Source organism: Quercus robur, chromosome 4 (genome assembly GCF_932294415.1).
Source record: "Quercus robur chromosome 4, dhQueRobu3.1, whole genome shotgun sequence".
Classification (NCBI taxonomy): Eukaryota; Viridiplantae; Streptophyta; class Magnoliopsida; order Fagales; family Fagaceae; genus Quercus; species Quercus robur.
Genome location: NC_065537.1, coordinates 54,073,627 through 54,097,240, shown reverse-complemented (window position 1 = coordinate 54,097,240; position 23,614 = coordinate 54,073,627). Strand labels below are relative to the sequence as shown.

The 23,614-nt window shown below is 33.6% G+C and overlaps 1 protein-coding gene across 3 annotated transcripts; it reads left to right on the top strand.

Annotated features, from left to right (window-relative positions):
* The first annotated feature begins 12,870 nt into the window (after positions 1–12,870).
* Positions 12,871–18,114, top strand: LOC126723000 (uncharacterized). 3 transcript variants are annotated; one of them, XM_050426176.1, is made up of 3 exons: positions 12,916–13,029; positions 15,383–15,457; positions 16,676–18,114. In XM_050426176.1, the coding sequence occupies exon 3, from the start codon at positions 16,720–16,722 to the stop codon at positions 17,725–17,727; it is 1,008 nt and encodes a 335-aa protein (XP_050282133.1). In that variant the 5' UTR covers positions 12,916–13,029; positions 15,383–15,457; positions 16,676–16,719; the 3' UTR covers positions 17,728–18,114. The 3 variants fall into 3 exon arrangements, with proteins under 3 accessions (XP_050282132.1, XP_050282134.1, XP_050282133.1); XM_050426175.1 differs by lacking the exon at positions 15,383–15,457 and having other exon boundaries at positions 12,871–13,029; XM_050426177.1 differs by lacking the exon at positions 15,383–15,457 and having other exon boundaries at positions 12,896–13,029; positions 16,692–18,114.
* Positions 18,115–23,614: the final 5,500 nt, after the last annotated feature.

The window sequence follows — 23,614 nt, the reverse complement described above, 5'->3', positions numbered from 1 at the left end:
AAAAATCCTGGCTTCGACACGTCAATCCTGGCCAACCTCAGGCTACCGGCTCTTATTGATTGGCCGACGTCCAAGAAAACACAGGATAAGGGTTCGTAACCCAAAATCAAATGAGTAGCACGCAGTTGCCCGTCCTCGTGAACAAAGATCTCTGACCTTAGGAGGTAGTTCAGGGCTTGGACATTTGTATGGCTCAGCCAAGGAGCAACGTGGTCTCTATATGTAAAACAGCTGAGAAGGGAATTGTAGTTAGATTGCAAAAAAAGAAAAAAAAAAAAGTTTGAATTTTCAAGCGAAGGAAATAAAACTAGAGGGTTAAATCCTCTTCCCAAGGGATTGATCCTAAAGGTACCGCACCTGGATCTCCTGCCTGAGTTAGACAATGAAGACCGTCTCTCCACTCCCCCGAGATAATAAGGTAATCATCCTTCATACTCTTATTGGACTTAGGAAGACAGTAGATTAGCCTAACAATCTCGGACCAAGATTTAAGGTAGCACCCCGCTTTAGCAAGATGGTGGCATTCGTACATGTGAACCACGTTGTGCCATGTGAGGCCTAAGCCCATCTACTCGTTCAGGGCATCTATGCTGCCCAAGACCCTAAATAGGTTAGGAGCGCACTGATGTGGTGTCAACCTGTGGTTAAGCAAATAATCCCGGGTAATCCTACGCATGGGAAGCGTCATTCCTCCCTCTATAAAAGCAATTATGGGAATAACAACTTGACCCACGTCCCTATCGGTCAGTACTCGTTCCGGAGGACAATACTCCAAAACCACCCCCTGCGGGATGCGGTACCTAGCTCTAAAAGCCTCCATGGCGGCCGGCGTGTCTACTAAACGCTTGAATTTACCCATCTAGGCGAACTGACGGGCCGAGAAGGAAGGCCGAGATGAAAATGGGGTAATGTAGAGGAATGAGAACTTACGAGTATCCGTATAATAATCTCTGAAGCTCTCAGAGATCTTCTTAGGGAAAGACTTCTCACAGAAATGGCTACGGAAATTTAAAGGTTTGGAACATTTATGAAGATTGGGCGCTGAAATTCTATGGAGTTCTTGGATGTTAGTAAAAAAGAAAGGCAAAAAAAGTTTCCTCCAGGCTTTATATAGCAAGAGAGAAAGGGGAAGGTTACTCCCAGTCAAAATTCTAGAAGGAATGTCAGCCATTGGATCCACGTTTCACCGCTAGATGTGGGGAACACAAAACCGCCTGGAGCAATTAATAGCACCTCGTAATCTACAAATGCGTCAGAAGCAACCACTCCCACACATGTGAACCAAAAATTAATTGGTCTTATCCCTTAAAAAATCAAAACCCCGCTTTTCTCCTCGGATGAAAATAAAAACCGGAGTTTTGAGGGGCTATGGTCCAAAGTAATGAGTTAGGCCTTGGGCCTTGTCCGAGGACACTAGTGAATCCGAGAAGACAAACATGACTTAGATGATCTATGTTACAAGCCTTATCATAAGAGACAAAGAAAGGGGGTTCGGGGAGGAACTTCACCTCAGACACTCAAAATCCGGAGCAAATGTATGTTCAAACTGTTGAAGCACACTTCCTGAACACGTGAAAAGGAAGAAAACTCAAAATATTTAAGGAAAAGCTACCACCACGACATTAACATTAAATACACCATAGCTGCTTTTCTAGCCGCATTAATGTGGAGAAGACCTCTGAACAGTACTACCTTGGCTGCCGCAACTCACAAAGGACTGAAAGGAGTGTTTGATGGGATAGGTGCTCAGGTAGGAGTCCAAGTGACCAACAAGTGTAAGGTCCAGATGATCAGAGATAGCCTATATAATGTAGAAAAGCTCTCATAAAGGAGGGGGCAGAGAAAAAACGAAAAACAAAGGAAAAGAGAGAAGGAGAACGGGAGCATGTAAAAGAACCCTAATATGGTGACCTGTAATCATAAATAAAAATTCTAGTCTCCTTGAACAGATAGTCCTTTGACCGTTACAGATTTTATTTCGTGTTTATTTACTCCTAAACCCCATGCAAGCCGTTGTTCAACTCATTTTAACCTAGTTCTTTGACCCATACTCTACATAAATTCATTGTATTGGGCTCTTTGGGCCAAGATTCCATAACCATGAAAGATTTTGAGTAGAATCTAGAGGTTGAAGTTAATCAGAGAAGCAGATTAGTGTTAGAGAAAAAATTTAGACTGAAAAATATTTGAGAAACTGTTATTCGACTTAATTTATACTATTATTGAAGGGGTTTCCCCTGTTTGGGATCCTCTCTTTTTTTTTTTTGTCTAAAAATGCCCCTACATCCCTATATTTAAATAGAGACAAAACTAAAGGATAATCCGGTAAAAATACAACTCTTACTTCCACTAAAACATTGCTTAAAAAATAGAGCCACTATCCTGTTGATTTGCAAATTATTTTATCTACTTATAAATTAGATTCTCAAGTGGATTCCAGTTAACTCAACTGGTAAAATCTGTAATGGTTGTATAAGAAATTTGGGATTCAATCCCTGCCTACACCAAAACTGATTGGTGTCTTGGTCTGATAATAAAGAGTTATTATCAAGAGCAAACATCATAGGTTGAAACTCTCTAAAATAAAAAAAGATTCTCAAAATAAAAATTATATATACAAAATAAATACAGAGGTTTTTTTCACGCGTGTGATGAGACTAGTAAATAATTAGTTAATTACAGTGTTTGGATCTTTATATATACAACTTAATTAAGTATGTGATTTAATACTCAGATCCAGGCCAAAATGGGCAAATGCCCTTTTCGTGCAAAAAAATCAGTGTTTTGCCCATTTTTCCAAACTAATTAAGGAAATATCCCTGTTTTGAAACTTGATTATCTCAAAATCGAGTTTCAATTTAAAACTCAATTTTTGGACAATCGAGTTATAGCAAACTAAAAATTTAAAAAAAAAAAAAAAAAATTCTAGAACTCGAGCTCCATGAACTTGAGTTCCATGCAATTTTTTAAAGCCCTATAGTGGCGTTTTAAAATATGCAAGTTTTTTTCTTAAGTATGATCGCTCCATAGGAAGCCCTATAATGGCGTTTTAAATACCTATATTGGCCTTTTTTATGAAACTTGAGTTCCATGAACTTGAGTTCCATGCAATTTTTCTTTTCTTTTTTTTTAATTTTACCTATAGCTGCGTTTCATGGAGGCCTATAGTGGTGTTTTTGATCGCCCCATACTCGATTTTCTACAAATCGAGCTTTACATTGAAACTCGATTTTGAGAAAATCGAATTTCAAAATAGGGACATTTCTCTAATTAGTTTGGGAAAATGGGCAAAACGCTGATTTTTTTGCACAAAAAGGGCATTTGCCCATTTTCTCCCTTGGATCCATGACAAACTCTCTAACATAGTCTATTAGCATTGGAATCCATGGCTGGGTCTAACAAACGGTAACAAAATGATACGCTTGTTATAACCAATCGATACACGTGACTATAAGGCTAAGGTTATGTCTGATGTGATCAATATGGTGTCGTTCAACTTAATCAAGTGACGCCATTATGTGACAAACGTGTCATGGATTTCTGGGTCTTATCTAAAACGGTATCGTTTGATTCTTTTGCATAACAAATGGAAATTAACATATAAAACCGAGAAGTCCAAAATTATTTGTACATAGAAATGGGTATGTATTTTGGGAAGATCTGCACAATAGTTGACTTCTCTATTTATATTATTTATAGAAACATGCCATGGTTTAGTGAGCAATGTCTTGCACCATGTATCTCATTTAATTTTTAAATTTTTGTGTCAAGTAAATTATTAAAATTTTAAATTGGGGTTTAATTGAAATTCAATTTTGTTCCAACATGTCTTATCTATTTTTAAATTTTTGTGACAAGTAAATTATTTAGTATAAAACTCGAAGAGTTCAAATCCAATTAGATTCATATATATATATATATATATATACATATATATATTGTGAAGGGGGGGGGGGAGCTCAAAGAAAATGAACCATCAATAGGATCCACCCAAGGTGTAAGAAGGCCTAACTATTCATCAAATCAAGCCCGGCCCAATTAAGACAATCGAAGTATTAGGTGGATCAAGAAAATCGAGGATGACAATCTGCCCGAGGAGGCCGAGGAACAAATACTTCTCGGGAGATAGAGGTAAGCCACAAGAGCTATGAGATTGGAAGCCAAGGAGGACCATGGTGACAAACGAATAAAAGCAAGAAGAAACTTCTAGATAAAACATACATCACCTTAGCATTAAATGCACTACAACAACTCAGTCTGCCGCATTAAGGGCAAAATAACCCTTGAACAGTGCCCTTACAGCTTGTATCCTACTCAACCACCACCAACAAAGCAGTGATGGGACAAGTATCCAAAGAAAGATCAATAGCCCTCCAAGTGAAAGGCTGAGATGAAATTCGAACAGCTATAAATAGGAAGGAAGATCATCCTATAAGTTGGTCTAGTCTGGAACTCAGAATGGTTGTTTCACTATACAGAGTGCCTATAAGTTTGCATTGGAGTTATCCTCTAGCTCGTCTACGGGGTCCACGTTAGATGAAAGCCAGCTTCGTAAGTTTTGGAAACTATTATGGGGATTAGCGATTCCTCATAAAATTCGACATTTTGCTTGGCGGGCTTGTCAGGATATTCTTCCTACAAAAGAAAATCTTGTGCACCGACATGTGCTTAATGATAATGTGTATGAGGAGTGTAAAGCTAGTTGTGAATCTACAGGTCACCTATTTAGGTCTTGTCCCAAAGCGTGCAAATTTTGGAATTGTTATGGAACTTTTGAGCTGTCTTTGTCGTGTTAGTTCAATAGTTTCTATGGCATATTATGATGGTAGAGAAATTTGAAGAGGATAAGATCGCTCTTGCAGTATCTATGGCTTGGAGTTTATGGGTTAATTGAAATGAAATTCGACATGGAGGGAGGAGGACAGGAGAGCTGGAACTAGTGTAGTGGACTTCGAGATACCTATACGAGTATCAAGTTGCAAATGTGGTCTCTCCACATCTGCCTCTAGACTTGAATGCTACCTGGGTGCCACCCACGAGTTCCTTTTATAAGGTGAACGTGGATGGAGCTGTGTTTTCGAGTCAGAAGGAAGACGATGTGTGGGTTATTATCAGGGATGATAAGGGATTGGTGGTAGCAGCTCTAAGCAAGAAGATTCCTGATCCTTTGGGTGCTTTAGAGGTGGAGGCAAAAGCTTTTGAAGCTAGTATTCAACTAGCGAAGGATGTGGGTATTCATGAAGTTATGTTGGAAGGTGACTCAATTATTGTTTATCGGGCTCTTACTAGCATCTCCCCTTCTTCTACTTCAGTAGCTCCTATTATCTATGGTATTGGGGCAACTTCTCATGATTTTCACTTTGTAATATTTTCTCATGTGTGTAGGCAAGGAAATAAATCAGCCTATCTATTAGCTGAACATGCTCTTACCATTGTTGATTTTTCTATTTGGATAGAAGTGAATCCTTGTTACTTACAACAAACTCTTCACCATAATGTAATGTCTTTATTTATTCAATGAAAGTTTTAGTTTTCCAATAAAAAATAAAAATAAAAAAACTAGAGGATATCATATCATATATCATATACACAATTCACTCCTGTTTTTCCATGTGGCTAAAAAAAATAAATAAATAAAACTGTTCAGGCCCAATCTACATGCAATAACCACCTTAGAAACAAAATTGGTTTGAGCCCAACACATCCACAATGCAACCTTAATTACAGAAAGCAAACGAAGATAAAAAAAACCTTTTTTTTCTTTTACCTGGTTCGCATTATCAATGAAAAATAAAAAAATAAATAAACCACTAGTGAAAAAGGGAGATTTAAACATGGTTCTCCCCCGTCAATGAAATACTACGATTCTATGATTTATTTCTATTTGAAATGGAATTTGTTAGTTTTTGCCTTTGGGGTAGCTGGTAAATAAGGATGGCGGATTGTTTGTGTGTTGGGTAGGAGAGTATTTACTATTTAGGCCCAGCCCAAAATAAAATTAATGAAAGAACAATTTTGAAGGCCCACCGTTTTAGGTTGTTTGGGTTTAGGATTGCGGGTGTCACATTTTGAACTGGAAACGCAGTGTGCAGGGTTTGTCCAACAATAGGAGAGAGAGAGGGGACTTGAGGTTGGCTTTAATTCTTTTACACTTACATGTTTTTTAGGGCTTTTTCCCCCCTAATTACTCACTCTTTCACTGGGAAAATTAAGGATGCATAATATCACGTTGAACAAAAATGGGCTTTTATTTTCTCAAAATACTTTTTTTATTTCTATATATTAAGAGGATTAAGAAAGTTAATTATCTCAATTTCTATTGGTTAAAATACCCCTAATATATTATATTATCATTATACATAAAAAATAAAATATGGTGCATTTAAGGAAATTCAAACACTTTGTATAAGAGATCTAGGGTTCAATCCCCGCTTACACCAAAAACTGATTGGTGTCTTAGTCTAATGATCTATCATTAGGAGCGGACGTCATAGGTTAAAACTCTCTCCAAAAAAAAAAAAAAAAAAATCACTAAATTCAAAAAAATTTTTAAAAAAAAAAAAAATCAAATCCTACGTTTCCACTACCAAGCATTTACACAGCCAAAATTTTTTTTTTTTGTTCATTAATAAGAAATTAGAAAAAAGAGATTAAACAACCCACGTTTTCTCTTCTTTTTTTCTTTTCTTTTTTAAAGAACGCCCTCATTTTTTTAACTGCATCCCATACTGTGTATTTTTTTTTTCTTTTTTAGATTTTATAAAAATTACAAAAAAAAGTTTAAACCGCTAATAATATGTTTAACACATCTTTTTACTAAATATTAGCACACACTATCTTTATTTAAATATATCTCACACATGTATCTTTTTCCTAAAAATTAGCACACATGGCAAACAAAAAATATTTCCAAACCCTTTCATCAAACTTAAATTCAGTACAGAACTACAAATAAATTCTAAATACAAAATTTTTTTTATATTGAATAGAGTTGCAACTTCATGTGAAGTGGATTATTAGATTGATTTTGATTTGTGCTGTTTGCATCGATTTAAATAGGATTTCTTTTTAATACTGATATTTGTTTGGGTTCTGATTTTTGTGCAAAAAACTGATTTATTTTTACCATTTTTCATTGGCCCATTCCACCGCTTGGGTTGGTGTTTACATATAGGTGCGCCAAAATTGCTATGCTAAATGGAAACAGGTTTTGTTATATGTGTGCCAAAACTTCTTTGCCAAATGAAAACAAGTTTTGTTAAATTGCGTTTATTGCCATGTTGGGTTTTGTATTCATTATTAACCTTCTATTTGAGCGATTATTGTTTAGATGAGAGTTGAGACATGCCATTCTCATATATGGCTCTACAGTCTACACTTTTTTCTTTTTTTCTTTTTTTTTTGATGATTTGATGCGGTAGTTTTTTTGCTGCTTTTGTTTAATACAGGTACTTTTGCTAGGGTATTCTTTTAACATTTATGAGTACCTTTAGACACTATTCTTTTAACATTCGTGAGTATCAGGCCAGAGATCGGATAACATGAACTACTTGGCAAAAAAGTGAGAAAGAAAAGGTACCTATTAGTCTCTCTCTCTTCTTTTTTTAATCTCTTTAACTTTTAATAGGATTCAAAAGATTCATTATTTTTCCTTTTAGGTTTCTTAATTTTAATTTTTTTCCATCCACTTTAAAATAGGAGCATTCCAGTATGAATTATAAATGTGTATAAACTAGTAGATATTCACAGGAAGGAAATGATATTTTCCCCCGATAAAAATAGACATTAAAAATTAAATGAAAAAAAAAAATATATATATATATATATATATATCTTTAACTAAGTGGTTTTGAATGATTAAATAAAGGCCAAAATGCAGAACCCACTCTCTAAATTCCATCACTTTTTATTTTTTTCATTTCAGTCCTCTAAATTTACATTCGTTTATTTTAGTTCTCTAAGTTTTAAAACTCCTTAATTCAGTCCTCTATTAGAGTGCCGTTTGTTGCTGCCATTAAGCTAGCCCCAAAACGACATCGTTTTAGCTTGATTTTAATATTTAATTTTTATTTCTTAATTTAAAAAAAAGCGTTAATTAAAAAAAAAGGAATCCCAAAATTTTTTTTATAAAAACAAAAAAAGACGTAAATGCAATTTTGGTCCCTATATTTTAAGATCATTTCTATTTTACTACTTTTAGTTCCTAAAGTGAAAAATGCATTTCATTTTGGTTCTTACCATCACTCACTTAACGGAAAAATATCTTACATGACAAACGGAGTGCACTGTTAACATAGTAAATGCTAACGCATCCATTAAAATAATATTCACATGGAATCAATGATTATATATCATTGAGTATGCTACTGTTCAGAAAATTAGTCATGTCAGAATTAGTTACAAGCAACACAATATTGCTTCCTTACTCTTTATTTTATGCTTGCATCATTTCATGCCTGTCCAAGCAGAATGAAAAGAAGCAGTATAAAAAGAAAGTGAAATATTCACATGTCTCCCTATCTGTGCTAAGTATTAAGAGGTCATGGTTTCAATTTCATCCTTCTATCAGGACTAAGGACTCACAAGAAGAAGTGGCAGACAGCTTGGCAATGCTTAAAATGAAAACAGGAAAAGTATAGTGACTATTATAGAGTGATTTAACTAAATATATAATTTAAATTTATATAAATAAAAACCTCATTGAAAAGGAGCACAACCCTAGCACAAGGGATGTTTATGACATTATTTTTGAACTCTCTAATTTTTTTCCTCTCTATCCTACTACCTTCCTTTTATTCCTACTCTTTTTGTCCTCTCACCCACTTTTTTATCATCTATCCTCCCAACTTTTGTATCCTCCCTACCAAATGAGGGTAGGCTTTCTCATCCCATCTAGCTCATTAAGCAGCTTCACTATTCTCTCCTGAAATGGAGTTGGCGTTACTCGTTAGTTGCACTAGTTCCACCACACCATCATTACTAATCCAGCAATGGAAAGGTCGCTGCCTTCGGGTAGGAAGACTGTTCCCATGAGTTTTAGCTACACCAGAATCTTCTGCTGCTAGGACATAAACCTATCATCTACAAAACAAGGGCAAAGATAGCATGGTTAAAGTCAAGAGATGTTCTCATTCAATTTATTAAAGGATTAACCACACATAAACCTTTTGGTTAAAGTTTTTAATGTGCTTGAATTTATATGTTAATTGTTTGAAAAAGAAAAGAAAATGAGGAAATTATTATTGCATATGCTCTAGCATTGTTTATAAGGTTGGTTCGAGGTCAAGCCAAACTTGAACATTTTACTTGTCATTGAGCCTACCACAGACATTTAGCACTCAACAAAACTCAGCACGTTTACAATCCTACATTCAAATGACTATTTACGTGACTTGTTTAGATACACATTGATAAAACCATCCCATTAATTTGGGGTGAAATTAGAAAAATGATAAAGGTAATACAAATTTACTAGAGAAATATTGAATTTCTTTTGTAATGATAAAAATATACTTGTTAAGTAATAAATATGATTGGTGTTACTTCAACATTGTAATAAATATATATTGGATTTTTTTTTTTTTTTTTTTTGGTAATTGATGACCTATCAATTTATAAAGTTTATATAATAAAATTGGTAGCATACTTAATATTGCTTGGAAAATTATGAGTCTGTTTAGATAGAACTTATTTTTTTGAAATTGAAAACTGAAAACTGAAAACACGATAGCAAAATAATTTTTAAATATGTGAATAGTATTGTGAGACCCATTTTTAATGAAAAAAATGACCGAAAAGTATAATTTGTAGGACCCGTGAACAGTTCACAAATGTACCATTCATTGTTGACTTAGTCAAAAGATGCAGCTAAAGCAAAAAAAAAAAAAAAAAAAAAAAAAAAAAAAGAAACTGAAAACGCAAAACGCAGCAGGAAACGCAGATCCAAACCACACCTATATCCTTTAAATATTTTTCCTTTAAGCACTTTTGTACTTGGATGCTCTTATTTTTCACCATTGATTTAATCTGTTTAAAAATAAGCAGTAAATCCTCTTTTCACCAATTATTGAATTTGATTAAAAAAAAAATTGATGAATCTTCTAGAATATTAAACATGAAAACATAACTTAAATTTTTATGGATGAAAAGCAAGGTTTTCAGACCCGGACCGTTCATTGAACCGTAAAAGGGAGAGGTTCAAGGGTTTTGAGGTTGGACCGAGGTCGAACCGGGGTCGAACCGTGATGACGTCATAATTAATTTAATAATTATTTTAAATATATATAAAAACATTAAATTAATAAAAAAAATAGAAAAATTAACTAAAATAGCCTAATTCATTTAGAAAAGCTTATTTCTAAAAAATACATAAAACTTACAAAAATACAGTACACAATTACACATTGTTACACACTAGACAAAAAAAACTCCTTCCCATCAAAAATGCATGAAAGAAACAAGTCACTAGACAAAAAAACTTTTCAAATGTAACATCCTTTCCACAAGTTAATTGAACCATAATACAAAAACTGATCCCTAAAACATCCTAATCCCACATTCACTTTTCCTTTTCAACTTTCCACGGAACCTACTCATTATGCAATAGACCCAAAAAAAAAAAAAAAAAAAAAAAAAAAAAACTAAATAATTAACTTGTATTGCTGGGAAAGCATAGGGTTTCTGAGAATAATGTCTTCTTATCTGGGAAAGCACAGGGTTTCTGCAAGTCATTGGTACTTGTATTACTGTTTTTGCTTCTTCTCACTTTGACTAGCTATTAGCTTACTTTTGTTTCACACTGTTTTTGCTTCTTCTCACTTTGACTAGCTATTAGCTTACTTTTGTTTCACATTCTGATTAGTCATTTCTTCTTCATTGTGCTTGTCAAGTATGTGAGACATTAGGGCCAATTGTTTTCAGGACACCATCATAAGAAAAAGCTAGTTAAGATACTATAAGGCGTCTGCCTGTTCTATCACTGAACTCATTTTGAAACAGGTCCATGGTCCACCTGTTCTATTCTTGAGGGTCATTTTTCTTCTTCTCTTTTTATTTTTTTATTAATATGTGGTCTGATAGCTGTAGTTAAGTAAATTTGAAATCTAGCATATTCAGATGCTATGTTAATTATGGGATTTCAATTATGTTGAGATTGCTTTTAGTAATGGGGCAAATGATTTGAGAATAATGTAAATATTATTGAAACCAACAGCAATAAAAAATACAAAAAAAAAAAAAAAAAAAAAAACATGCAGCAAGAAGTTGTAGACACAACAAAGTAATTTTGGCAGACAGAAACACCAATTGACCCAAATCAATTTTCACAATTACAATAATATCACAAGCCTTGTCTTCACATACACCAACACTTCAGATCTATATCATCATCCACAATCAATTTTCAATTGACCCAAATCAATTTACACACCAACACTTCAAATCTATATCATCATCCACAATCAACTTGCAAATATTAACAAAGAAAAAACAGATTAAAGTACCAACGACAGCAACGGTGACGAGGCGCAGAGTGAGCTGCGACAGGGACGAGGGAGAGAGGCAGAGATGAGCGTGAGAGAGTGAGCTGCGATCTGGGTTGAGCTGCGACGGCAACGAGGGAGAGAGGTAGAGACGAGAGAGTGATTGAGACTTTGAGAGAGTGAGGAAGAGATCTGGGCTGAGCTGCAACAGTGTGACGGCGACGAGGGAGAGAGTGATTGAGAGAGTGAGGATTGTGGAAGAAATCTGGGCTGAGCTGCGACAGTGCGACGGTGACGAGGGAGAGGCAGAGACGAGAGAGTGATTGAGACTTGAGAGAGTGAGGATTGAGAGTGATTGAGAGAGGGTTTCAGAGTGAGGCTAAGAGTGATTTTTGAGAGAGGGTTTAAAAAAAAAAAAAAAAAAAAAAAAAAAAGGCTGAAATTAGGGAACCGTCCGAACCGTGTGAACCGGTCACGGTTCATAGACCCGGACGGTCGGACCGCGGTCCGGACGGTTCCATGCTTTTTTCGCATGGAACGGTTCCTTACCTTAAATGGACCGTGAATCTGAATGGTTCCCGGGTTTTCCGGTCGGACCGTACAGTCCGGTCCGGGTTTAATAACCTTGATGAAAAGGGGATATTTTTCGTTGGTCATTACTCATTAGACACCCCAAGAGCCCATACACTGGGTGGATGGAACTTGATCAGGTTTATTAGCATGACTTTTAAGTCTATTGAACCTACTAATGACAAAATTTATAAGATAATATTTTTTTAAATATTAATTATATAAATTGTCCCTGTTCTGATTCTTTTGAAATTATTTAGAGATCTAACATATTTTTCAAAATCGTTTTTTATAACACGATTTGATCACTTAAAATTATATCTAAAAAACACAATTTTTATTGACCTTTAAGTTTTAACTAAAAATCATATTTTGGAAACATGATTTTAAAAGAGTAATATTATATACACAATATTTTCACACTAAATCATAAATAAACATTTGAATCAATTAACAACCTAAAATTCATTGTAAAAATGTTATGAACTAAGCATTACTCCTTTCAATAACCTAAACGATTAACATTTTTTTTTTTTTTGAAATAGCTAAACGATTAACTTAACTGTTCCTAAAACTTTATAATATCAATGATATAATAGATTCAAAACTTCTTGCCCCATATTGGATCACTCAGTTCTCTCAAAAAAATAAAAAAAAAAAAGCTACGTTTCCAAATAGATTCCTTTTTTTTTTTAATGGAAATTTTCCAAACACGCGAATTTAGATTATAATTATTAAAATAGTATTATCTTACAAAATTTGTCACCCACTAAACCGAGTGTACCATATTGGATTGAGTATTATTATGAGTTGTTTACCAAAAAAAAAAAAAGAGTATTATTATGAGTAATAAACAGATAAATTAATAAATGATTATAACAGTAACAACCTAGGCCTGCGCGAGTAACCCCACACAGCCAAAGAGTCTAAGTGAAAGTGAAACCGCACGGAGGGTTTTGTCGAAGAGGATCAGCCCCAGGTACCATTTATTAATCTCTTCTTTTTTTTAGTTACTTCTGTTCTTAATAATTAACGACAAACCCTCCTCCTCGATTCATGTCTTATGCCCTCTTCGGTTCCTCCGACAGAAATCGATTTGACAAAAAAAAAAATGAGGAATTACGAAACAAAAATCGAATTTTATGTTTAGTTTGGTCTCTCTTTAGATACAGCTGTGTTTGTAGTTGGGCACTAGTAGTATTCAGTTAAAGTTGATATACTTTCATGTCATACAGATTGATTTTAGAGTGTGTTTTTAATAAAAATGATGAATTTGTTAACTGCTAAAGGCTACTGTTTTCATGAGAAAAGCATGAATTAGAATTACTCTCTAGTATTTTTTATTATTATTATTTATTTATGATTGTATTAATTATGTTTGTTTTATTTAACATAATTAGGATATGTGAAGTTTTGATGTCTTGTGTTTGTAAATGAGACCATAGTTTTTTGATAGATACCATAGGATTTGAACTTATGACATTTATTCCATGATGGACGAGACACAAATTGGTTTTTGGTTTGACTAGGATTCGAAACCCGGTTCACTTGTTGGGAGGTGGGGTTGAGAAATTTTGATTATGCCAATTGCTTTCATTTGGGAGGAAGTATTTGAGGAGAAGGGTTTGGATTTTAGTTTCTAGTTTAAAGGGCTTTAATAAAATACAAAAAGTACAAATTTTTTATTGTGAAATCAATGGATGGATTTCAGCTTTATTAATATGTTGATTTGAAATGATTAGGTGTAAGATGTTATTCAAATTCATAATATAGGTTTTTGTGTTATGTCATGTATTGTTAAAATTCATATAAAGCGTTATATACCAGCAATTGTTCTTCATCAAATTTCTTGATTTTAAATTCTCAAGTCCAAATATAATGTGTGATTTTCCATTTCGTTAATAGTTAGTTTTTGTAGTTCCTCACTCTAAGGTTTATTTTCTTAATAGAAAGAGTTCCTCAACTTGTATGATTCTATTAGAGATCACAGAAAGTGCGTGGTGCAATTTTTGAAAGACAAAAGTAGTGAGTGGTTTTAGATACTGTTGTCAATTAGGAAATTGGATTTGTTATCATTTTTATTGGGTTACTAGAGAGCCTGCCATTTAATGGTGGTATGTTTTGGGTGTGGAGCATGGCTTTTAATGAGAGTTCTAAACTTCCCACAAAACTTGTACAATTTGCTGATCTGTACTGAAATTCATAATTTACAAGTTTGGCTTTAGTGTTGAGGTTTACTTGAGACAGATTGAAAGTGCTAGTATCTTAGTATTAATAAGCACGATTATCAGATTGTGGTTTGACACTCCTGGTGTAGTCACATTGGTTCTAGCATCTTCTTGCAGTACAAGAAAAGGTATTTGGACAGTCTATTGTGTTTATATGCTTCCTTGGAGAGTTTTTCTTTTCTTTTGTTTTATTAAATTTAATGTGTTTTTACAATTTTTTTTTTTTTTTTTTTCATTTCATTTAGGATGTGTCTGTATCCTAAAACACATGGCAATGCACATGCCTCCACTTGCATGAGATTTTTGGATCATGTTTAGGATCTTGGGAAACAGCATCTGTTGTCTGTACTTTTGTTTGTGCCTTAACGGCTTCAGCAGGGTAGCTTTTTACAGAATTGTATGGGAGAAGAGGATGTTGAATTACCTAATAGCCATGAGTGATGTGGTTCTCCTTTTTGTTTCTTATCCTCCAGCGCCACCCCCCTCCCCCTCCCCCCGGCGGCGGTTCCTTATTATACTGAAGGTGGCATAGTGTAACTTTGTTGATTGTTATTCATCAAAAAAACTTTATTCATTGTTCATTCTGATAGGTTAGCCAGAGATTGCTTCCTGGTTGAATTGAGCATCAATCCAAGTTGATTATCGGGAGAAAAAAATAAATAAATAAAAGAGAGCATCAATCCAAATCTAAATTGCAAAATATTGTTGTGTGTGAATTACCAGATATCTGATCTTTTTTTTTTTTATTCCTAATACATATGTTTCAATTCTTGTATATCTTATATGCCAATGTTTTTGAGTTTATATGTACACTTAGCTGCACCCCATTTAGGTTATACTTTCCTAAATATTAAGTACAATTCAAGCCTTTCAGTGATCAGCTGAAAATAACTCTTCATGAATAGATTTGTTCTCTGTTTTTTTTTTTTTAAGTGAAGAGAATTTTTTCTTTGAAATTGTTTTATCAATACAATTGGATTAAATGTGGATGTTTGAGTGAACTTCACCCTCCAAAAGGATTGTGATACCTTAGTAGTTTGAATAGCTTACCAGATTTAGATTCACTTTTATTCTAAACATATATAACCCTTTACATCATAACAGAGGTTGTTGCTGTTGAGCTGTGTCTGTGAGGAACAGAACCATTGTTCAGCTTCGTTTCACTCTCCTTTACCTAGTGTAAGCTTTCCTTTGATACATATGAGGACTTCCCTTATAAAGAACTAGTATGTTTTGGAGTAAGAAGAAGTAATTAAGCTTAAACCAGACACCATTGTTAATATTTGATCCTTGATTCCATCTCTATTTTCTCCAATATGTGACTGCTTTAAAATTTAACAAGTTTTTATTTATGTTATTGTCAGCGACTTTAACCCATCTTCAAGTGCAGTGCTTTTACATTATGAAGTATATTTAATTTTAATTCACCAGTCTTTCAGCAATTTAAAAGAAACTATATGCTGTAAGGAACTAATAAAGAATTATTGTCCCTATTTCTGCTTTAGCATCCTGAGTTTGGTCCGTATTGAGTCTTTCTGTGCTTTCATTTCTGTTTTCTTGGTCAGTGGTCTGTTTTGGTTCTTGCTTTGTTTCTGGTTTGTCTCTGAGTGGTTTTCTGTTCTGATTGGTGGAGTCTGTTTGTGCTTACTGCCCAGCATTTGGTGTATGTGTGTTTTTGATCAATGAAATTATCATTCATAAGAGTAAATTAAAATTCGCATGTTAAAATCTAAGGGTTTGGGAATGAGCTCTAGCTCACATGGCATATTCTTAATCCATGAGAAAGGAGTGGAGGGTAATGCGGCCACCAACTTAATACCCACTGGGTGTGTGATTCTTTTACCAAATTTAATCTAAAAGGATCTTTAAAGGAGCTCTTGTAATTGAATTGTATCCTTGTATATCAGAAGGTTATGTTTCTTTCTGTTTTTTGTTTGGTTAAGTAGTATATATGTTAATTACCTATCCAAAAAAGAAAACTTGTATGTCTGTTCATCTATGTGCAGAGGAGAGCAACTAATGAATCGGTAAGAAAGATTGAGTTGATTAAAGTTGAGAAAATGAAAAAGGGCAGAGGAAGTCCAAAAATAACATTAGGAGTAGTAAAAAAGGACATGTCATTAAGGAATTAATAGACACTATAACATCGAATAGAATAAAATGGAGGAAAAAAAATAATGTGGCCAACTAATATGTTGAGGATACATAGCCGACCCCAAAAAATTTGTGATTAAGGCTTTGCTGTTGTTATTGTAACTGTATATGAGGAACTGATTTCTTGTCAGTGTTTATAATGTTTTACAGGGTAACATCAGTTTTCTTTTATCTTGCCTATGTCTGCAAATGGCTTCTGCTATATTCTTCTTACCCCATATTTTTTAATGGCATATGTTTCAGAGAATGAAAATTGTAGTTTCAGGCAAAGTTGCAAAAGTTGACCCATGAACCAAGGAATTTCATCATCAGTCAGGCCTCATTCCACAATGTCAACCATTACCTTTTCCCACATCCACCCTGGAAGCCTAAAATTGTGGAAATCATCAAATGTGCTCCGTGTACTCAGCTTCCCTCAAGTTCGCATTAAACAAACCCAGGTTGGCTGCACAAAATTGACTCCTTGGGAATCTCCACAAGTCACATATGCTCCCACTGAGAGTGCCAGTGATAACTTCTTGAAGGAAACTAGTAATATATTTGAAACCCTTAATTCTAACAATACAGATGAAGAACCAGTTACCAACACTGAAGATGTTACTGACTCAAGTAATCAGCCAGTGGTACCGCTTCAGTTCCTCAAATGGCCAATGTGGCTTCTGGGCCCTTCTCTTCTACTTGCAACGGGCATGGTTCCGACCTTGTGGCTACCTATATCTTCCATCTTCCTTGGCCCCAACATAGCCAGTCTGCTCTCCTTGATTGGACTCGACTGCATTTTTAATCTTGGTGCAACCCTCTTTCTCCTCATGGCTGATTCTTGTGCCCGTCCAAAGCAGCCATCACAAGCTTGCAAAAGCAAAGCTCCTTTTAGTTACCAATTTTGGAACATGGTTGCAACTGTAACTGGATTTATCATCCCTTTGATGTTGCTTTATGGATCCCAAAAGGGTGTCCTCCAACCACAGCTATCTTTCATCTCATTTGCTGTTCTATTGGGTCCGTACCTTCTGCTTCTATCTATACAGATTCTGACTGAGATGCTCACATGGCATTGGCAGTCACCAGTTTGGCTGGTGACCCCTGTGGTGTATGAGGCCTACCGTGTGTTGCAGCTGATGAGGGGGTTGAAGCTTGGGGCTGAACTGGGTGCACCGGCATGGACTATGCACACAATTCGTGGGTTGGTGTCCTGGTGGGTGCTGATTCTAGGTATGCAACTCATGAGGGTTGCTTGGTTTGCTGGTTTCACTGCTCGAGCTCGTCCGCAACAGTCTCCTGCTGCTGAAAGCTAGCAATATCCAGCCTCAGGGAGAACTTCGTATCTTCCCATATGGATTTTTTAGTACACAATTTGAATAAGTTGTAAATCAGAAAACATGTTCAATCACCATGTTCTCCATTTCATTCTTATTTATGGTAAGAGACATCTAGTCACATATATGTAAAGATTAGGTCATGATTTCACTAATTGTAATTAGTTTGATACTAAGGCTTGATGTTTACATCAGTCATGGGCTGTATTATGTCATAGGTTTCAACAGGTTTGTTGTATGGCTTGGTACATAAACATCAAATTGATTATGTGAATGTAATAGTAGTGGACCTTTGGGGGAAAAAATACAGCAATATGTGAAAATATATGTACATCATGATCCAAGAAAGTGAAGTTTCCTTATAAATGGAATGTCTGCCAAGAGTAGGATGACAATTTCATCAGGGAATGTTTTTACTTTTTGTACAATTTCTTTTAAATGGATATATTCTTCAAAGGGTCCTTTTGTGCTGTTTAACTATTTTGGTCAATGGTCTGTGTCAAATCAAACAAACAAATCATGAGCTTGAGATTATTGTTGGACAAGTTTGTCTGAATTATGACCATGTATTTCCAAATTAATTGCCACTGCAACTTTGATGTTGCTTTTAATTATTTAAGAAATAAAAGTGGAACTTTAAAGGGTACTTTCTGCTATCATCATCACCACTTATCTGTGAGAATTCGGGACTGGTTCACATAATTTTCTGGCAAAAGAATGTATATATCATGTGCAAATATGAAAATAAAGAGTACATTGACATGATAATATATGACTTTTCTTTTTCACTATTTTAGTAGAATCATAGCGCCAAGTCATAAAGCTTAAAAATTCTTCCATTAAAGTCTCGAACAAGTGGCATACATAAGTGTTTATATGTTTGCAATGATTAAACCCAAGACAGGATCTAAGCGTTGAGAAAAACAGTGTGCTTGCCCCTTTAAAATTCCAACAATTAATAGACTATCCAATATGAACACATCTAATTAGATGGACTTAATTTGTAAATTTGCTTAAACTTTACTGATTTGTTTATTCACTTAAAACTTAAAAGTAGTGTAGAAAATAAGAGGTAAAAGTTTTTTTTTTTTTTTTTTTATAATATAAATAATAATATAATTTTTTTATGGTCATAGACTTGCTGTAAATTATGTTGGCAAATGTCACATAAACATGCGAAGTCCATAAACTTATTATATAACTATCAAATGTGTATGAAAAATTATATAAGAGGCACTACAAGCATAGATTCGTGACCTTTCATGATTCATTTGCACCATTCTTTTAGTAATGTTGCCCACTTTACATTGCTAATCTATTAGATTCACCAAACCAATTATGTGAATAGTTTCACTCGTGGTTTTTATTCTGGTCAAACGTCGAATCTCTTAACAAATACCATCATGAGAATCAATTAAACAAGTAACTTTACCTTCATTTTTTTTTCTTTTCCTTTTCCTTTCAGGGTCAAAACTCAAAATGAAGTAACTCATCAACATTCCATTATTTCTATTTGAAGTTACGTTGAAGTAATTTTAATCAAGCCAGTCTGTCTGTCTACAAATACTTCACTTGCATTATTATATATATGCCTCATCTTGGCTTGTACATAATGTCATAATGATAAGAATGAGGCCAACATCTAGTTCTCCTCATCTACTCAGTTTAATCAATCTATAACAAATTTTTTTTTTTAAAATAAAAATTGATAGTATAATAGGAGGAGGAGAATTTGAACATTCATAATAAAAAAGAGGAGAATTTATTCTTTGGATAGTACACTAAAAAGTGTCAATTGAGTTACAAGACTCTTAACTCAACTCAACTTACCTAAAAACTAATCAACCCACAAATTAATGACGTCGTTCTTAGGATCGCACTATGGATTAGAACCATTATCCCTATTAATCATGACAATAAAATTTCAAAAAACCCCTTTAGAAGAAAAGGATTTAGAAAATCATTCCTCAAAACAGTTTATAAAGATTCTTTATAAAGAGGGGGAAAAAGTTTTCCAAACAGAAAAAACCTAAAAACAAAAGTACTTCTTTCTCTTGAAAAATATATTCAATAATTTAAGTATAGTAGAATTAGTAACGGACATCACACCAATATTCATATAATTTCTTATTTCATAAATATTAACTGCACAACAAATGTGTTGATGCTCTAACTAAAACCCAAAAGGAATTTTAAGCATGAGCATGATTTAGTAATTTTTTATGAACCCCTACAGATGTTACTTTATTATTATCTTTAGACATTTTGTGCATGTACTTGTAGCTATGTTCCTATGAAAATCCTTTGTTACCAAAAAAAAAAAAGTCTGGCCCATCAAGAAGCACCTGATGATATACTTTTTGACTAAGATTCTAGAACTTTCATGGTTCTTAATTTACTGTCCAAATAAATCCAAATCAAACTATTTTCTTTTGGCCTCTTCCCGCTGGCTGGCATATAAACTCAATCTTATAATTGCATTGTCTTTGGAACTTGGGACATATTAATCAGACTCATTCAGGTGTCGTTATTGAAACACAGAGAAGGGTATGAGTGGGATTATAATGAATCGTAGCAAAACTTTGTTGAAGTTTTAAGTTATTATGTAGATTGTAGAACAATTTACTTCTAATTTATTTTATTTTATGGGTACTTCTAAAGATTTATGACTATATTATATATTATAGTCGTAGGAACGTTTTACTGAAATCACCAAATGATATGATAACTAATAATACATTTTCAACAAACATGTTGGAGAATTTTAAAAGATTGTTTATAATCGTGACTATTGCCCATATATGCCCATGGGAACCTATTAATTCATAAGTCACAAAAGTGTTGGCTTTTAAAATTTTTTTTTTCTTTCCTTTTTTAAAAAGTGTGTTGGCTTTAACATTGCATCACAATAAGTCAATTAATAAATAAAAATTGAACTACACATTAGGGTTTGTTTATTACCGCTGTTTAAATAACAGTTTTCAGTGTTTAAACAATATTATACGTATTTTCACACATTTGTCACCCACACGTATTTTCAAAAAATACAAATAACATTACTAAAACAACATGAATGGGCTCTCCTATATATAACTAGCACATATTTTCAAACCAAAACTATTCAGATTCTTTTGAAGCACATTGAATACGTTACAATTACAATTTTTATCAATAATCTCATGAATATCGTGCTTGAGGATTGACTCAAAAACATTAACACCATATTACATATATATATATATATATATATATATATAACATTACTACAAATACAATTTATATATAAAGCAAAACTTCCCATTTGGTAAGAGAGAGAGAGAGAGAGAGGAACCTATTAATTCATGAGTCACAAGAGTGTTGGCTTTTAACTAAAAAAAATTTTGCGTGTGTGTGTATTTTTTTTTTTTTTTTTTTGGTCAATGTATGAAGTTTTCTTTTTATTAAATTTTGTATAATTTAAGTTTTTTAATGACCACCCTTAAAAAAATTCTTGGAGCTGCCACTATTGTTAGCTTAGGTAAATGTAAAGGAGGAATTCTTGTTTAAAATGAACTAGTTATGACCATCGTGATGAACAACCATGAGGAATGAAAATGAGGAGAAATGCAAAGCAAAAGGGTGGGGAGTGTGCTAGCGAAGGCAGTGAGGTAACTCTAAGGGATTGAGCCCAAAACTTGAATGACATCTTTAAAAAGTGAGCACCTAGTACCGTATCCTCCTTCCTTCTTCTCCTCCCATAAATGAGGAGATGAAAAACCTATTTATAGAGAACAAAGAAAAAGAAGAGATATAATTACTGATAGATCAGTAAGATAAGTGATACAAGATCCAAACAACACGTGTTACTTGCAAGATTTTCAGACCCGAACCGTTCATTAAACCGTAAAAGGGAGAGGTTCAAGGTTTTTGAGGTCGAACCAAGGTCGAACTGTGATGACGTCATAATTAATTTAATAATTAATTAAAGCCTAAATATAGAATTTAATTTATAAAACTAGCAAAATTGACTAATATATCTATATATGTGAGGGAAATTTAATAATTTTCAAGCATATATTTAATAATTAAATAAGAAAGTTAATAAAATAAAATAATAACCATGAAAACATTAAAATTTATGATTAATTTTTGAAGTAAAGTTGAATATCTTTGAAGGATTTTAATTATAATTTTTTTTTTATTCCTTGTAAGAGATGGATAATTTAATTAAGTAGTATAAAATTGTGTTAAGTTGTTTTTATAAAAAAAAAAATAATAATAAAAAAATAATAAAAAATTTTAAAATTGCTAAGGTGTTGGACTGCACGATACTTGCCACCGGTTCTTGTGGTCCAACCCCGGTTTTAGGGGTTCACGGAATTGCTACATATGCCCAAATCTTTATGCTTAAAAAATCGGTTTTCATCTCAGTTCCCAATTTTTACAGTTCAACCTCCCGGTTCGGTCCGGTTCTGAGAACTATGGTTACTTGATAAAATGTGCATAGCAACAACATTTGTGAGGTCACGATTAAGGTGCTAAGCTCCTTAATTTATTCTACTCTCCTTCTCTCTCGCCGTTCAATCCAAACGGACCATTATACTGAGCACCTTTGCTTCAATCCCTTCAACCCACAATACTCATAATGTTCCCTATTAAGTTGCATTTGAGTAACCATGACCACCTTGTTTAAAGCTGTCTTCCTCCGTAGGTACGGACCTTGGTTTAAAGTTGTCTTCCTCCGAGGTTGCCTTGGTTTTTGGGGGAGCATTCCATAAAGGCCACCTTGTTTTCATATCCAATGCCGAAGAAGAAAAAAAACCAGTGTTAAAGCACAAGTATGGACCATCTTGGGAGGACTTAGGTGGTCACATATAGACTGCACATGTATACGTGGAGTAGTTTTCTTAAAGGCTTGTCATGCCCCAACTTTGACTAAAAGTGCCTTAGATATAACCATTTTATGATCCTTTGAACTTTTCCTTTAGGTCAAGATATACATGGATCTATTGGTGGTGTCGTGTTAGGTGAAGAGTTTGTTACCATTTCCGTCATGACACCTTGAATCGGCTTCATTAGTTGTAACAGGATAAGAACCACGTGTGGTACATATAATAGAGTAGTGAAGGTAGCCTAGCAAGACATGTATGTGCATCAACAAACTTCATGGAAATAATAATAATAATAAAATGAAACTCTTAAAATTTTAGTTTCTAGTTTGGAACTTCTCCTGAAATGTTGGTTAGTTTGTAAACAGATTCAGTTATTTAAGAACAACTTGGGTTTGTTTCCGGAGAAAAAAATAACTTTTTAATGTTCGTTTATTTAACAAATGAGACAACTCATGCCTAAGTTTAAGCTTAAACTATAAATTAGCGAGACTCAAACATAATGTTGTATTCATAAACAAGCTCGTGATTATGTGCATAAGTTCACATTTTTTTTATTGATAAATTTAGTAGTTAATTTTATAGTAAATTGAGCAATAAGTTGTAAGTATATTAATGATATACATATTCTATTTTAGGGTAAAAATTATTATTTAATTTTATATAAGAAAAATTTTATATTTAATTAACATTATTTAAAGTTTAAACTCAAATTTTATCATTGATTATTAGCCAAAATATTTGTAAATGAGTACAAAACTTTAGTCATGATATTTATTATAAATGGAAAAAGAATAAGGTTATATTTGGTAACAGTTTTTGTTTTCTATTTTCAAAAACTTGTTTTGGAAAATATAAAGAAAAAACAATTTTCTTGTATTTTTGAAATAAAAAACATATTTGGTTAGTTGAAATTAAAAAAAAAAATAGTTTTTTGAAGAAAAAAATAGAAAATACTAAAATATATTGTTACTAGGATTTGAATTTAATGCTAACTC

Bases quoted from the DNA above. Each gene is read 5' to 3' on its own strand.
- LOC126723000 (XM_050426175.1), top strand. From the start codon at position 16,720: ATGAACCAAGGAATTTCATCATCAGTCAGGCCTCATTCCACAATGTCA.